The 15798-nt window shown below is 44.3% G+C and overlaps 1 protein-coding gene across 1 annotated transcript in view; it reads right to left on the bottom strand.

The window, feature by feature from the left end:
* The window catches only part of UBE4B (ubiquitination factor E4B), a 117812-nt gene that overhangs the window by 15390 nt on the left and 86624 nt on the right, over positions 1 to 15798 (bottom strand). Inside the window, exons 10-21 of the mRNA XM_073603541.1 lie at positions 15365 to 15465; positions 15174 to 15288; positions 12800 to 12883; positions 11629 to 11685; positions 10024 to 10140; positions 8236 to 8334; positions 6980 to 7093; positions 6705 to 6903; positions 5485 to 5623; positions 2883 to 2982; positions 921 to 1048; positions 643 to 741 (exon numbers count right to left, since the gene is read on the bottom strand). Of these exons, the coding sequence (XP_073459642.1) occupies positions 643 to 741; positions 921 to 1048; positions 2883 to 2982; positions 5485 to 5623; positions 6705 to 6903; positions 6980 to 7093; positions 8236 to 8334; positions 10024 to 10140; positions 11629 to 11685; positions 12800 to 12883; positions 15174 to 15288; positions 15365 to 15465 (1352 nt within the window). The remainder of the gene's footprint in view (positions 1 to 642; positions 742 to 920; positions 1049 to 2882; positions 2983 to 5484; positions 5624 to 6704; positions 6904 to 6979; positions 7094 to 8235; positions 8335 to 10023; positions 10141 to 11628; positions 11686 to 12799; positions 12884 to 15173; positions 15289 to 15364; positions 15466 to 15798) is intronic.

Genomic DNA, 15798 nt, shown 5'->3' with positions numbered 1-15798 from the left:
TTTTATAATTTTTTTTCACACAAATAGAACTTTTTGGTAGCATTTACTCACCACTGGGTTGTTTTATTTTTTTGCTAAATAAACGAAAAAAGAAAAAACATTTTTTCAGAGTTTGTTATAAAATTTTGCAAACAGGTAATTTTTCTCCTTCATGGATGTGCGCTGATGAGGCTGCACTGATTGGCAGCACTGGTGGACACTGTTGGGACTGCACTGCTAATCAGGACACTGATCAGTGCACATGTCCCTTTGCCTCTCCTCATGCTGTCAGCATGAGGAAAGGAATGCCGATAACCTGCTTCTGTTTACATCGTGACCAGCTGTGATTGGACACAGCTGATCACGTGGAAAAGAGCCACCGATTGGCTCTTTACCTCAATCTGTGATAAGCAGGGGGCACGATTACAGGAGGGCGTCATGATGCCCTACCAGAACTGGCCAGCCGCAATGTAGCCGCCATTTGGCTATAGCGAGGTCGGCAAGTGGTTAATATAAGTTTGTACACAGGTCAGGTTCTTTTAAATAACCACTTTTTGCTGTTTTAAACCTTGATAAAACAAATCATTTTTCTGGACACCTCACGCCTTTGCAGATGTTTTGGCATTTTAGCAGAGAGCCCCAAAATTACAGTTGTGTACTTACTGCACAATAAAAAACAAGAACTCGGCTACGTCTTCTACATAGAATTCGGGCAGTGCAGCAAACATCTTGGGAATGTCTGGATTTAAAGGCAGCGTCATACTGTCACCGGAAGAGAAAACACACAGAATCAAGAACTACAATTTCAGATATCTTTCTCTTATCTTTTTTCTCTTGCACAGAATTTCTTTACAAGCAGCCATTAATAACACATCCCCCAAAATGATAGGACAAATTAAATTGCTGGTACGGCCCTAGACCCTTAACAACTGGAAGCTCACTTTGGGTAAGCGGGATCCATCATGTGTAGAAGGAGTTGGATAACCATTCCATAAAAGCTGAGGCATCTTCTTAGAAAGTTTTCATCTAGTAGGCCAGCATCAGCACAGGCCTTACATCGTACTAGTTTCTGCAAAAAAAAAAAAAAAAGAAGAAGAAAAAGGAAAGACTTTAGGTTTAATTTTTTACTTCAGTTGCAGATCTTGCTTGTTCCTGTATTCCCCTATGTGAACTGACCATGCCAATCATGGCTGCTGATCCATGAGAACGTGGCGAGTTTACTTTGCTCCGTTATCGTGCTGCGTGTGTTCAGCATCTCTCCCTCTCTGTCATTTCCGTTGTCTGTGTTGTGAGCCGATCTCCTCCCCAAACCCTCCCTTCCTGCCTTGAGTAAAACTATTTCCCTGTGGTTGTAAAGTAACATCTATTAACCACTTGACCTCCAGAAGATTTACCCCCCTTCATGACCAGGCCAACTTTAGTAATACGGCACGGAGTTATTTTAACTGACAACTGCACAGTCATGCAACGCTGTCCCCAAATAAAATGTATATTTGATCACCACTGCGTTTTTTTAATTGTGCTATGAACAAAAAATACAAAATATTCCCCAAAATTGTAACAACAGCTATAGAATCAAATGTATAAAGTGGCTGTTTTTAGTCCATGTTAAGTACAGCGGGCATTTGGCTTTTTAAAAATCTTTTTTTTATTATAATGCTAAATACCTTCTTTGCACAGCGCCGCTGTGCGGTCACGTGTCCTCCCTCTATGCTAACTTGCATACATCAGAAGGGAATCTCAGCCCCTCCCACTATTCTCCCTTATATCGGGAAGGAGAGCAGAGGGAGGACACGTGCACCGCACAGCAGCGCTGTGCAAAGAAGGTATTTAGGCTTACAATAAGAAAAAAAAAAAAAAACAAAAAAAAAAACAACACACACACGCACCTGGACCAGGATGAAAGTAATATATGACTTTACAACCACTTTAATTCTATAGCTGTTATTGTATACTGTATAAGCAGATTTATGTCAACAGTGCTGCACCCAAATCTGATTTGATCATAACTAAAAATAATTATATATATATATATATATATATATATATATATATATATATATATATATATATATATATATATATATATATATATATATATAACAGTTAACCACTTGCTGACCACCATATAGCAGTTTTACTGCTACAGGGCGGCAGCTGTGCGTAGGATCACACACATTATATATATATCTATATCTCGATCGATTATATATATATATATGTATGAGAGAGAGAGAGAGAGAGAGACACACGCATGTGATTCTGCATTAATCTTCACAGCAGAAGCCGATCTGCGGGTGCCAGGCACTCAATGTCCTCCGGCACCCAATGATCATTGCTAAACACAGAACGGGGACCTGAATATGTAAGCAAGAAAGATTGCAGTTCTGATAGGTGGGAAGCTTCTTGACTAATCTAAGTTGTATTTAATTCATGGTACCCATGTTCTGGTAAGTAGGTTGCTTTTGTTCAGCAATAAGCTTGCCATCCAAACATATATGCTATTATTCTGCACTCTGATGTAACTGGGGGGGGGGGGGACTGCGTGAAAGCTTTGGCTTTTTATTTAAACGCAACCAGTCTTCGGCCTCTCCTATATCACTGAGAGGATCTGTCTGGCAAAATAGGAGAACAATGGTACCAATGCCATGCATGATATTGTGTTGTGAGCGGGTGCAGCTTTTGCTGACGATCTGCTGCAATCTTTGAGCAGTCTAAAGGTCCCCTTATAATGACAGATAAATAAACAGCTGACAGCTCTGAATATCTATTTTTCAAAAACGAGAAGTTTATTGGCTTAAAAGTCACATAAATGGATGACAGGGTACTTTTAGGAAGAGAATCCACTCTAAATTAAACTGTGGATGTTTATAGTGATACTCTGTCCTGAGTGGGGAACAAACCTTAAGTTGCGTTTTAAACCGTTTCAGCATCTCTCTGTGCCGGGCGGCCAATGGGGAGTCCTTCCACTGACTTTCATTGTTCTTTAGCTCTTCCACTGTCCTGCAATGGGTGAAGGAGAGACAAATTAGAAAAGATGTAAGATGCTATACAAAACAAAAGAATCCATTCACACTGAAGATTGCCAGCGGGGTATGCATGTCTCCTCACAAAGCGTATTATTCAGAACTTGACAAAACAGCTAAAGTAAATTAGGACATTCAAGAGGACTGTATAACACTTGTCAACTCCAGCAAGCCGCAAATATTAGTTTGAACTACAGCTGCACAAATCTGGATAAAATGAGAATCACGATTTAAACAGTCTGACGGATTTCAAAATACAGTATTTCACTATAGAAGCTCAGTTTACTGGTAAAAATAAGTGTGAAATGTAAGACTTGGGTGGGTGTAAAAAAGATGTCTGCTGCTGCCTTCTGACTGCAGGAATACTACAACCGAATGCGGGGTGTACCAAGATGGCTGTCGCAGTGTAGCGATGGAACATCACTTCCTTTACCTAATCACCGGCTGCCTTTTTTTTTTTGACAGCTGTCAGCAGAGAACGACTCTGCACTGAATTGTGGAAATGCCAGATTAAGGTCGTGAGGGGGGTTGAATTGAGATCACAGGTTTTTAATGATCATGCAGCTCTAGTTTGTACGAACACTGAGGTGATGCAAAGGAGAGGACGTTTCATTCTAAAAACACCAGTTGCTAGGCTGCCTTCTCTAATGTGCCGATTAAATCTATGGGTTTACTTCCGCTTTAATGCGACGCGTATCAGCTCCACAGAGATCCAGCTGAAGCATCATGTACTCAACTCCCAATGAATATTTGCTAAATTTGTATATAGGGCACAAGGATCCCAAGGCTGGAGGACTGATAAGTCAATGCTGGGAGGGGAAGCAGGGTATGCTGAATTACTAAGTGCTGGAAAAAAGGGGACAGGGTGAGCTGAACTACTGAGTCACTGCTGGGAGAAGGACATATGAGGTAATTTTTATCACCCTGCACAACTGCTTTGACAGGAAGGTAGCGTATGCCTCCTGATACCGCAAGTGGAACCAAGGAGTTGGTATCCAAGGCCGCCTCAACCAGCGTGGATTTGTTTGGGACACATTCCCTAAAGCGCTACTTGGCTTTTCATTTGACAGCCAACATCTTCTGGAAAGCAGCCATTCCTGCCTTCACTTCCACTGGACGCTCTGGGGAGCTTTTTGTGTGCCTGACCCTCTTTCTTCTGGAGTCATTCCGGGGAAACTCTACCATTTTTTTTGTACTTCCATGGACTTTTTTCACTCATGTATTGTTACTTGTGCATGGTGTTTTGAGGACGTTTTTGATCATTTGCAATTTTATAGTTCATAATTTTTCTTGATTTTGATAAGCACTGCACTTTGTTTTGTATTATATGTTTTAGTTTAAACAGGGGTGTCTAAGGTATAACATGCCCCGCTACAAAAACATCCATGTTAGATAAGGTAGACGGGTGCTAGATGCTTCAGCTGAGCGGCAATGAAATATAACCATGGGTTTGGAGCTGCTAGGCCTCCTTAGTCCCTGGGATGTTGAAGTACCTCCAAGTAAAGCGGAGCTCCACCCAAAAAGCGAAGCTCCACTTGTTTGCTCCCCCCCCCCCCACCATATTTGGCACCTTTCAGGGGGGAGCGTGCCCCTGTTTTTACAGGTATCTGCCCCCACTCCAGTGAAACCTCGCCGCAGGAAATTTGCCCCCCCCCCCCCCCCCCCCCTGCCGCTGGGCCATTCAGAAAGCGCAGCGTGCTTGGTGCATGCGCAGTAGGAAACCGGAAGGCTGATTGAAGAAATCGGCTGAGGTGCCGACATAGCGGGACCCCTGGACAGGTAAGTGTCCTAATATTAAAAAAGTCAGCAGCTACAGTATTTGTAGCTGCTGACTTTTCGTTTTTGGAGGGGGGAGACTGGAGCTCTGCTTTAAATTCAAGGCGCCCTACTCCAAATGATAGCATGAAAAAAAAATAATGCCATTTATGGTTTTAAAGTACTTAAAGCGGAGTTCCACCCAAAAGTGTAACTTCCGCTTGTTCGTCTCCTCCCCCCCCTGCCGTGCCACATTTGGCACCTTTCAGGTCCCCTTCCCCACTTCTGGGAGATGGGGCCGTGGCGCCGTCTCTTGGAAGTTCGGCCCCTCCTCCTTCTAATTAGAAAGCACAGAGTGCATGCGCAGTAGGGAAATCAGCTGTGAAGTGGAGAGGCTTCACTGCCAGGTTCCCTTACCAGCAATGGCGGCGGCTGCACCCGACAGCAGATCTGAAGATCGGCTGCAGTGCCGACATCACAGGCTCCCTGGACAGGTAAGTGTCCTGATATTAAAAGTAAACAGCTGCAGTATTTGTAGCTGCTGACTTACTTTTTCGTGGGGTGGGTGGATCTCTGCTTTAGGGGGGAATCCACCAACAGGGGGAGTTGTGAGACTGTATACTTTAACCTCAAGCACTCAGCAGCGAACCAATTACCTGAACAGTCTGAGATATCCTTTCTACAAACTGAGCACTCTTGATAAGGTGAAGGCAGAGTCACCTACCTGTTCAGTTCTCGGATTGCTCTGAGGCGACGGATATAACGCCGGCAACTCGGTAAGATGGCAAGGTGATGAGCATGTAATGTCAGGAAGAAACATTCTGTAGGAAACTTGGGATCGGAAAATGCAGATGAATCTTGGCCTAAATTTTTAAAATGAGTAATACAAAAAGACAAAATATTGAATCTGAACTCCAGGTAAAACAGCTAAACATACATACTGATACTGTATAAGAAACTGTGTAAATCCCAGGACTGAATGAACAGAAATACAAATGATTTGACAGATAACAAAGCTCTTCCAAGTGCTGTGTGCTCAGCCTCATCTGGCAAGGCAGAAGACCTGATTTTGCTCTGTTGCAGTTAGGCCTGGTTCACAGGTTTTTTTTTTTTCTTGTTAAAAAAACAAACAAACAAAAAAAAAAAACCTGTTAGCTCCAGTCGGAGCCGCTGTACTACGTGAAAATTAGTAAAGCGATCTCCCCTGCTGAGCTGTTGTGTTCTGATAGGGGGGCGACCTCCCCACCAGAACACTTTGATAAGCACTTTCTGCCGTTGGCTGGGAGCGCTGATCGGTGCTGGTTTTCCAAGCATGCTCGTCCGACAAAAAACTGGCCAAACGTCCGGGTTCTGTCGGACAGGGTGGCATACACACGGGCAGAATGTCTGCAGTTTTTTTTTTTTAATCCAGCTGATGTCTCCCGACATTCTGCCAATGTGTACGGGGCTTTAAAGGGTTTGTAGGGGCAGAAGGTTTTAGATCTTAAAAAAAAAAACCTTCAGTGTGCAGCAGCCCCCCTCCGCCCCCCCAATACTTACCTGAGCCCCATCTGGATCCAACAATGTTGCACAAGAGCCTCGGCTGTCCACAGCTCGCCCTCCTGATTGGCTGAGAAACAGCAGCAGTCGCCACTTGCGAGAGAGAGAGAGAGAGAGAGAGAGAGAGAGAGAGAGAGAGAGAGAGAGAGAGAGAGAGAGAGAGAGGGGGGGCGCTGAGCTATGGCTTACTGTCTGAATGGGGAAAAAAAGGTCCATCACCATTTTGGTGCAGATGCGATTTCAGCCATACAAAATGTATGTCTGAAATCGCACCACACAGACGATTCCTGAGCGAATCACAAGCAGTGTCTGCATTGCACAAGTGTGAACCCGGCTGAGTGTTTGTTAAGCTTCGCATATACTTTGACAATGCAATGATGAAAGAAAGGACTACTAAACACTCACTTAGTTCCCCCATCCAGCTGGTAACCTCCTCCATGGTAGCTTTGATGCGGGTTTCATCATTGGGCAGTGCTATGCGACATCTGGGGTGGAAAATATACATGGGATCCACAGTCTCAAGCTTAATCTTAGTACTGAGCTGCTGCAACACCCAAAGGAAGTTCAGCATGAAGCCATCTGTGGACACAAGACGGTCGTCTGCCTGCAGGATACAAGGAGAGGGAACTAAGAATTTAGCCCTGATCTAAACGGCAGGAAATCAATGGAGTGATCTTTACCTGCAGCTGAGCCTTCTTCATGTTGCTGGTGACAACGGAAGCCATGTAGCTTAGAGCAGGCTCTCTGGTCTCTCCATTCAGCAAGATGCTGTGCAGAATCTTAAACAATTCTTGCTGCAAGCAAAATTTAGGTTTAAAATGTTAAAACTCGAGGCACATTAAAGGGTGATGAAGGCACTATTCTGATTAGTGCACAGAAAAAAAACAAAAAAAACAAATGGGAGCCAGGATTTAGTTTGATAAGAAAGTAAATCTAAAGCTTTTTTTTTTCCTTTTGATTAAGTGGAGAAGGATTAAAATTTGTCTTTTTTTCTCTTTTTGCCATCTGTGTCCCTGCGATGCCCATTATTTGTTCAGGTGACTGTTGATACTGAGACAGAAAGCAATGACAAATCCAACATTTTATGGCTGTCATGAGATTAAAAAAAAAAAAAACACTAAGGAAAAAAGTTTTGGCTATACAAATTCATGTATAGCCAAAACGTTTTATTTTTTTTTTTTTTAACCTAAAAAATCCTGTTACAGCCATAAAAATAATAATAAAAATAATAATTGTGTTCATAAATATAAAGATATATATTAACACTACGTAGCGATTTTAAAAATGAATGCTAGATATTACAGTTTACCTTTTTACAAGGCTACATCTAACATGCTTCTAGTACCCAGCCACAAGACTATAGGGCACATGTGTAAAACTAGGCCTGCGAGTCAAATCCGGCACGCCAGACCATTTAATGTGGCCCTCGCACTTCTGCAGCTGCGGCACCCCACCTTCTCTCAGCAGTTGGCAGGAGAGAAGAGGACAGAACTCCTCAATCAGATCCTGCACTTCTCTGCGCAGCTGCGGAGAGGTTCATCTCCGCTTCCCCGTCTCACTAGTTGGCAGCAGAGAGGACAGAATACAGATCCTGTGCCTCTCTGTGCAGCCCCAGAAATCTGTTCTCTGCCTCAACTGGTCTCAGCATTCAGCAGACTCCAGCTCTCTTCTGGTCCTCCTCCAGACCCCACACTTTCCTCCTCCTAGCTTCTTTCCCGCAGCAGAAGGTAAGGGGATGCAATGTGATGTAATGTGATGTAAGGGAGGGTGGGGGGCGCTTTTGACATCTATTCTTACAGATACAACTGGACCTTTGAAAGCAATCATTAAGCTGATGCATTTTACCATGCAATTGAGTTTGACACCCATGCTATAGGGGATCTGGGTAAATGAAAGACGGCTCTATTCAAATTGAATGTAATAGCGTGAAACTTACCCGCGCAGACTCCAAGTAATGCTGTAGCGACTGGCTGACAACCCGGGTATTCTCTAGAGTAATTGCTGGGCCAGAGAAGTATTTCTCCACAACTTTACTCTGCAAGAAAAACAACACAAAGCAAAATTCTTTCTTAGATCGATCTGAAACTGAACCAAACCCCAAGGTCATCACAAGTGTCTACGAGAACAGCTATGCAAGTCTGAATATTAACAGTGCAACGCTAGAGTAAATCGCCAGCTCAGTGTAATATCTGGAACAGGGATGAGCTATTAAGGGGCCCTAGGAGGAGATAATGAGAATTTCTGACATTAGAAGTGTTCAGTATAATGGAAAGTGGTTCCTATTAAAAAAAAAAAAAAAATCCTAAGACCTGGCCAATGCTCCCTGCTTCTCAGTGAGATATACGAGGTGTGTCTAAAAAGTTTGGTGAACGGTCCGATATCTCAACGACAATTTGGGCTAGGTGCGCGCACATGCACATGGCTATCCAGAGACAAGTCGAGAAGCGACACCTAGCATAGAGTACACATGACTATACCCGCTGTGGGCAGTCGAACACAGTGTGAGAGGTAGGTTCACAGTGCAATGGAGCAATGGGTAAACACCAAGTTGTGCTACAAATTGGGGAAAATGGCGACAGACGCATTAAATGTTGGTGCAAGGTACATAGTAGGTGAGGTCGAAAAAAGACAAGTCCATCAAGTCCAACCTATTTGTGTGATTAGATGTCAGTATTACATTGAATATCCCTGTATGTTGTGGTCGTTCAGGTGCTTATCTAATAGTTTCTTGAAACTATCGATGCTCCCCGCTGAGACCACCACCTGTGGAAGGGAATTCCACATCCTTGCCGCTCTTACAGTAATTAAAGTGTATGGGACGGAAGCCATGAGCCACGTTCGGGTCGGCCGTTGATAAGCAGAAACGCCAGACACGATCGAGCGCGTGCAACAAATGCTGGCATGAGATCGGCAAGGACATGGTGCACACCATCGTCCACAAAGATTTGGGCAAGTGGAAAATCTGTTCTCAGTTTGTGCCGTACAAGCTCAAAAGACGAACAGAAAGCAAAACGGATGGAAACCTCTGGAGATTTCATTACCACGTGTGACCAGGATCCATCCTTTCTACCAACCATCGTCTCAGGGGAGGAGACCTTGATGCTACCAGTTTGATCCTGAATCCAAGCGGCATCCTCGATACTCCCTTGATCTGGCACCTGCAGACTTCTGTTCCTCCCGCCTGAAGAGCATCATGGAAGGCGCACGTTTTGCAGACGTGGCAGCAATCCAAGAATGTGTGACAGCGGCTCCGCAATCGATTCCTAAAAGAGGCCTTTGCCGACGGTTTCCAGAAGCTTTAAGAACATTGCCAAAAGTGGGTTGTGAAGGATGGCGATTATTTTGAAGGCCAATAAAAGGTAAATTTGTTTGCATCTTCGGTTTTGTTCATTTTCGGATACCATTCACCACATTTTTTAGACACACCTCGTATAAAGGACGTGGTTACCTGTACTAGTGGCACTTCAGTCTATCAGGCCAGATGCACAAGAAGCAAGCATGGGACACAGGTATATTACAGCCGACAAGCAGCTATCTCCCTGATTGCCACTCTTGGGGGACATCTGGCCATCTCTGGCAGGTCTTAGTCATAATAACCAATTCAATTATCTTACAAATTCAAGAACACACAAAAGGGAAAATCTGATTAGTAACTGCGACAAACATGTCCTTTTTCTGACGTGATTATTTCCGAGAAGCAATTAAAAGAACACTCAGAACTTACATCATCCTCTGCAAACACAGAAAGGCTGAAGAAGGATCCTAGGTAAGACAGACGCTGCAGTTCCCGGCCAGTGGCTGGACTCAAAGACTTGGGCAACCAAAGGGGCAAAGATGATATCTGAAATTTGCAAAATACATCAATGTTACACACTAGAAGAGGAGCACAGTTTAATAGTTTGGGATAAACGGAGGATAAAGCAATAAAAAAGGGAAATACAGCCATTTTTAGAATCTTCCGTGTCTTCCACACAAGTAGAAGTTCAAGCACAATTGCTGCTCATCTCCATAACATGAGGGGAGGCATTCTATAGTCCAGTGTAGAACTGGCCGGGGTTTACAATACTGCTTCAGATTTAGGCTACTTTCACACTGGGGTGGGCTTTACCGCCGTTTTAGCGGCGCTATTCGGCCACAAGCGGGGCGCTCTTAACCCCCCGCTAGCGCCCAAAAAAGGTTTAAAACCGCCGGCAAAGCGCTGCTGCCCCATTGATTTCAATGGGCAGGGGTGCTTTAGGAGTATACACCGCTCCTACAGCGCAGCAAAGATGCAGCTTGAAGGACTCTTTTTACCGTCCTGCAAGCGCACCGCTTCAGTGTGAAAGCACTTGAGCTTTCACACTGGAGAGACAGGCTCTTTACAGGCGCTATTTTTAGCGCTGTAGCGCCTGTAAAGCGCCTCAGTATGAAAGTAGCCTTAAGTGCAGCAGAGGCAAAGTGTTGCAGGAAGGAAAAACAGGAAGTGAGGAGCACACAACTTCTGGCAAATAAACAAGTATTTGCAGCATTTTTAAAAAAGACAACATGGAGAATATCCACGTACTGCAAGAGATGTACTATATATACAGCATATGTGATATATATGCCCGATATACACTTTAATAGAAGAGAATATACAGGATATTTGAAAACACGAAGGAAAAGCTGTTGCATGGAGCCTCTCACTGCCTACTTTAGCTATCAATTTGTGTGCGATGGCCTTTGCATCACCGCAAGTCCCCTACTTACAAACGTGTTCCGTTTCGTAAGTTCGACTTGTTCATAAGTCCAGCAAAGTTCAGCGCTTGCAGACAAAAGGCTGCGAGTGCTGATCAGTGTGTTCTGGGGGGGTGAGAACACAAAAAGGCACAGTATAGAGATTGCCACACCAACATTGCTTGTGTTGGTACAGTGATCTGTCAGGTTTTTTTTTTTTTTTTTCCATTCAGCCCGTTGGGTTGAATGAAAAAAAGCTGACTGTATGTACCCAGCTTTACAGGATTGGACATGCTAACACATGTTCGCATCTGTAATAGTATAATACTAATATAATATTTGAATACAAAAACCTGCTGCATGTGATAGTTGCACACAATATACACATTGCCATTCATTTGGCTGCATTTTCACACACACACGCCACCTTTTATTTTATGCGGATACGGTGCGATTTGAGAAAAGTAAAATGAAAGCTCTCAAATCACACCGCACAGAATCGCATGTGATTTGCAAAGGAATGGGGTGCGATTCCTGTGCGAATCACATACGAGGTGCAGTGTAAACCAGGGCTGACAGTCACATTAACCTAATTAGTGAACAAGCAGTAAACAGTATAAACAGAACAGCTTACCAAAGAGCATACAGGATGAGTTTTTCCAAACTTAATCTCACAGAGCTCACCTAACGCCTGCAGAGAATAAGAAAGAAAGGTTATCCTGTAATAGGTTATGCATATTATCTGCCTCAAGTCTTCAAAAAGGAGACACAAAACACAATGGCCAAGTACAAAGTTCAGTGACTCAATGTCAGTTTACTTAGGTCAAAATAGCAGATGACTGAACCGATTTTTCACGAATCATGGCAGTTTACCTTGGCATTCTAGAAGATTTCTAGATCTCCAAATATGCTAAAACTCTAATTGTGCATGTTACATTTCTGTTTCAAGAAAGGTTATCTGGCTACGTGGAACAGCCCACAATTTGGAAACTGTTGGTCAATTACAATCTCACAGTGCACCCCCGAACCCTGCGCACTGTACACAGCGCACCCCCGAACCCTGTGCACTGCACACAGCGCACCCCTGAGCCCTTCGCACTTTACACAGCGCACCCCTGAACCCTTCGCACTTTACACAGCGCACCCCTGAATCCTGCGCAGAACACTCCTGTTGGGGGGGTTCTGTTTGGGGGGGGGGGGGGGGGGGGGGTGTTCTCCCTGGATAATTTATATAGTTTTATAGATACAACCGGCCCTTTGAAGGCAACCATAATGTCGATGCAGCCAGCAATGAAATGGAGTTTGGACAAGCCTGGCCTAAGCTATCCTAGCAGAAGTAGGAGTGAATACCTGTCAGAACCCGGCCCCCCACAAAAACATAAATGTATCCAAAAGTGAGAGGAGGGGGGAGGAGGCTTTCAATCATTTTTATAGGTCAACTGCAAAAAAGAAGCAGACAAGTCGGAAAATATCCAGTCAAATCTGATGGGATCAAGATCAGGTTGAAATAAAAGGGAATAAAAAAAAAAAAAATCTGTCTGTGGCTAGAACAACTCCTTCTGCTGTCCTGATCAAAAAAAAAAAAAGAAAGACAATCGCCACACAACATGATAAAGAACTAAACATCGATAATTGTGTTGGATGGGTTATAGCAAGATAATAAACAAAATGATAAAAGTGAACCCTTAGTGGTTATTAGCCAATTCCCCCTTCTAGCATTTTATTCTTGTGATTATTGCAATGCAACATTATTGGGGTTGGCGCTCGTTTCATTTTACTCATGACAGGCAGCAAGAACATCTCACCATTAGTGGATATTTGAAGTTATCACTGTCCAGAGAACAGTCTTTAGCAGCTAGAGCCAAACCTTGCAGAACTGGAATAAATATCTGTGGAAGAAATACAGGTTAATGTTTTAACACTACAGGACAGCAAATCCGTTCATCATTCATTACAGCTATATTCTGGGCTCAAAAATTCTCCTTCAAATATATTCCTCAATTTCCAGAAAGGATAAAAATATAATAAAGTTGCTGTGATATCATCACTGTGCTGTACATAGCCTGTGCATAGAGAAGAGCTGTGGGAGGGTTCCAGCAAGTTGCACACACACTAAAGAATGTTTGCATTAAAGTACAGGAGAGGTGCAGACACAAGACTTTCCAGTTCACACCAGATGCAGTTGCATGCGCTTTTTTTCTGCACCAAAAATGCATGCACAGTGTTTTCCCATGTATTCCAACGGCTCCAGTTCACACCATGCAGTCAGTCTGCATGGTGTCAACTAGAGTCACTGGAATACATGGAAAACACTGTGCATGCATTTTGTGCAGTAAAAAAGCAAACGTAACTTTAGGCAGGCCATACACGGAGCAAATTTCTTTCCTGCAACCACAGAGGAGGCAGGGGAAGTTGCCCCCGCTGGAAGAAGACAGTGATTATCACTAGTGGCTGTAGCAGCCACTAGCAATAATCGCAAGAAAATCCGACAGGCTGGTTGTACCAAAGTCGATCAACTTGGTACATTCAGTCTGCCTATTAACAGTTCAAATCTCGCCCGGCTCCTGCTGAACTGACGGAGATTCTAAACAATGTATGGCTGGCCTTATTCTTACCTTTTATCCTGACTTCACATACTCACACTCTCCCCAGCACTGTCCTGATGTGTTCCACCACTCAGCTACCAAACACCAGGTCCCATGCCGCCAGCCTCCTCTATGACATCATCAGGAGTTGTCTTTTCTGCATTCAGGCAGCCGGCCTCTTAATAACGAGTGCCAGATCCACCCTCCACCAGCTGCAGTAAATGGATGCCGATGCTTTCTCGGATATCTGACGTGCACATCCCAGGAGCGTTCTGGTTCCAGGCACGTCATTCTCACTGAAGCACTGGGTCACACATGCTTAGTGCAGAAGCACTGATCACATGATCTCTATTGAAGAATCCATGTGGACCGATTTTAAGGGCTCGTTCACACTAGTAGTAGTCTGTGAAGAGCAATCTGCATTCAGATTGCTCTTCAGAGAGCATTTCACAGGCGGTGAGGAGGCATGGTATCAACTCCCTACCACACGCTTTAACCCCTTGATCCTTGCACTACTGCACCGCAATCATGTGCATTGCATGCAGGTGCTTGCAAAAACAGACCCTTTCATTTGCAACAGGGGGTATCATTCTTGCCACGACCATGAAGCAAAGCAGAATGGCTGCAGCATGTGTACACCCCCAGCTGCTGTCCCTTTGCTTAAGGGGGTAGCAGTTGGGGGGGGCAGTAAAAGGGTGGTTCAACTGCAAGGTTCTATAGCCCCCCTCCACCACCCCACCCTATGAACGAGCCCCCTCAGGCAAAGCAGGCCAGTCAAAGGCTCAGCATGAAAAGTGATCCTTTCAACATAACCCCTGCCCTACAACTGATCAAGTGACCCAGTGCTAGTCCAATACTGGAACGCTCTTTGTATTTACCAAGGCAAAGATTTCAGCAAGATTCAAAACATGCCAATAGCACAGCAGTGCACAACACTTTTTTTTTTTTTTTTTATAACATTACTAAGCCTTTTTCTTTAGAATCTGATATTTAAGATCTGTGTTGACAAACTTTTGCTCACTTTAAGTGGGGTCTGCATAGCAACACAAGTCCAAAGGGCCTTTCATACAGGCAAAACGATCGAGTCTGTCTGTCCGTTTTTTTCCCAAGAGGACCCAATCGAACCATACATTGCCCTCTATGGAGCAGCGGATGTCAGACATGCCTCTGTTGACACCCACCAATATTGGATCCATGGCAGTTGGGTGTAAACGGACAGCTGGTCTGTTTACATCCAACCACCCAGAGGAGAGCAGGTTGTGTCTGTCAGCTCTGCATAGGCGGAACAGACACAAACCACCCATCCGCTTGCTCAGCGGGGGATCAGCAGCCAGATTCCATGCTGAGCATGCGGACTCCTACTGGAGTCAGCCCCATGTGAAAAGAGTCTAAGAAAATGCAAAACCCACTTAAAGTCAGTCAAATGCAGGTCAGAAGGTGGTCAACGGCAGGTCAAATGCACCTGTCAAATTGTTAACGCTCTCTGATGTGTCTTCACTGATGTCACAAGGTTTTACACTGGGAAATGAAACATTTAATGAATGACCTGCGATTACGGTTGTGATCTTGTACTACATGGCTGTGTCTGTCTTACCTGTCTGAACACTTCATCGTCCTGATAGGTCGTCCTCACAAGTTCCTGAATAAACCCAAAGGGTAGATTCCTACAGAGCATATATGGCACCAGGAGAGACGGCTGCTGTACAGACCTGCACCAAAGAGTTTATGTCAACGCCTGAGGAAAATTTGTCTAAAAAAAACAAACCCGCAAAAAGCAGTATTTACCTTGGCTGGGTGAGCGCTCCCTGTAACACCAGCGCAGCATGGCAGATACACTGGGACCGAATGTTGCTCAGGAATTGACTCACATCTGGCTGGCTGCACATCTGCAGGGTAGAAAAGAGCCACATTACACGATTTATAATTGTTTTCACAGCTATAAATCACAACTGAGTACATGTTAACCACTTACTGATCGCCGCATAGCAGATATACTGCTACAGGGCAGCCGTTCCGTGCAGAATCACCTATATCTTAAGTGATTCTGCACTTCCGCCTAGAGGAGGTGTGGGCCGCTTTTGCTGCGATTACTCACAGCAGAAGCTGATCTGCAAAGCAGGGAATAAAATCCACCACCTCCCTTTGTAAAAGCAACACACAAACGCTGGTTAGGCACAGAGTTAACCCTTTGATCACCCTAGCTTAAGCCCTTCCCAGCC

Source organism: Aquarana catesbeiana, linkage group LG10, assembly GCF_042186555.1.
Source record: "Aquarana catesbeiana isolate 2022-GZ linkage group LG10, ASM4218655v1, whole genome shotgun sequence".
Taxonomy (NCBI): Eukaryota; Metazoa; Chordata; class Amphibia; order Anura; family Ranidae; genus Aquarana; species Aquarana catesbeiana.
This window is presented reverse-complemented; position numbering and strand designations above follow the sequence as displayed.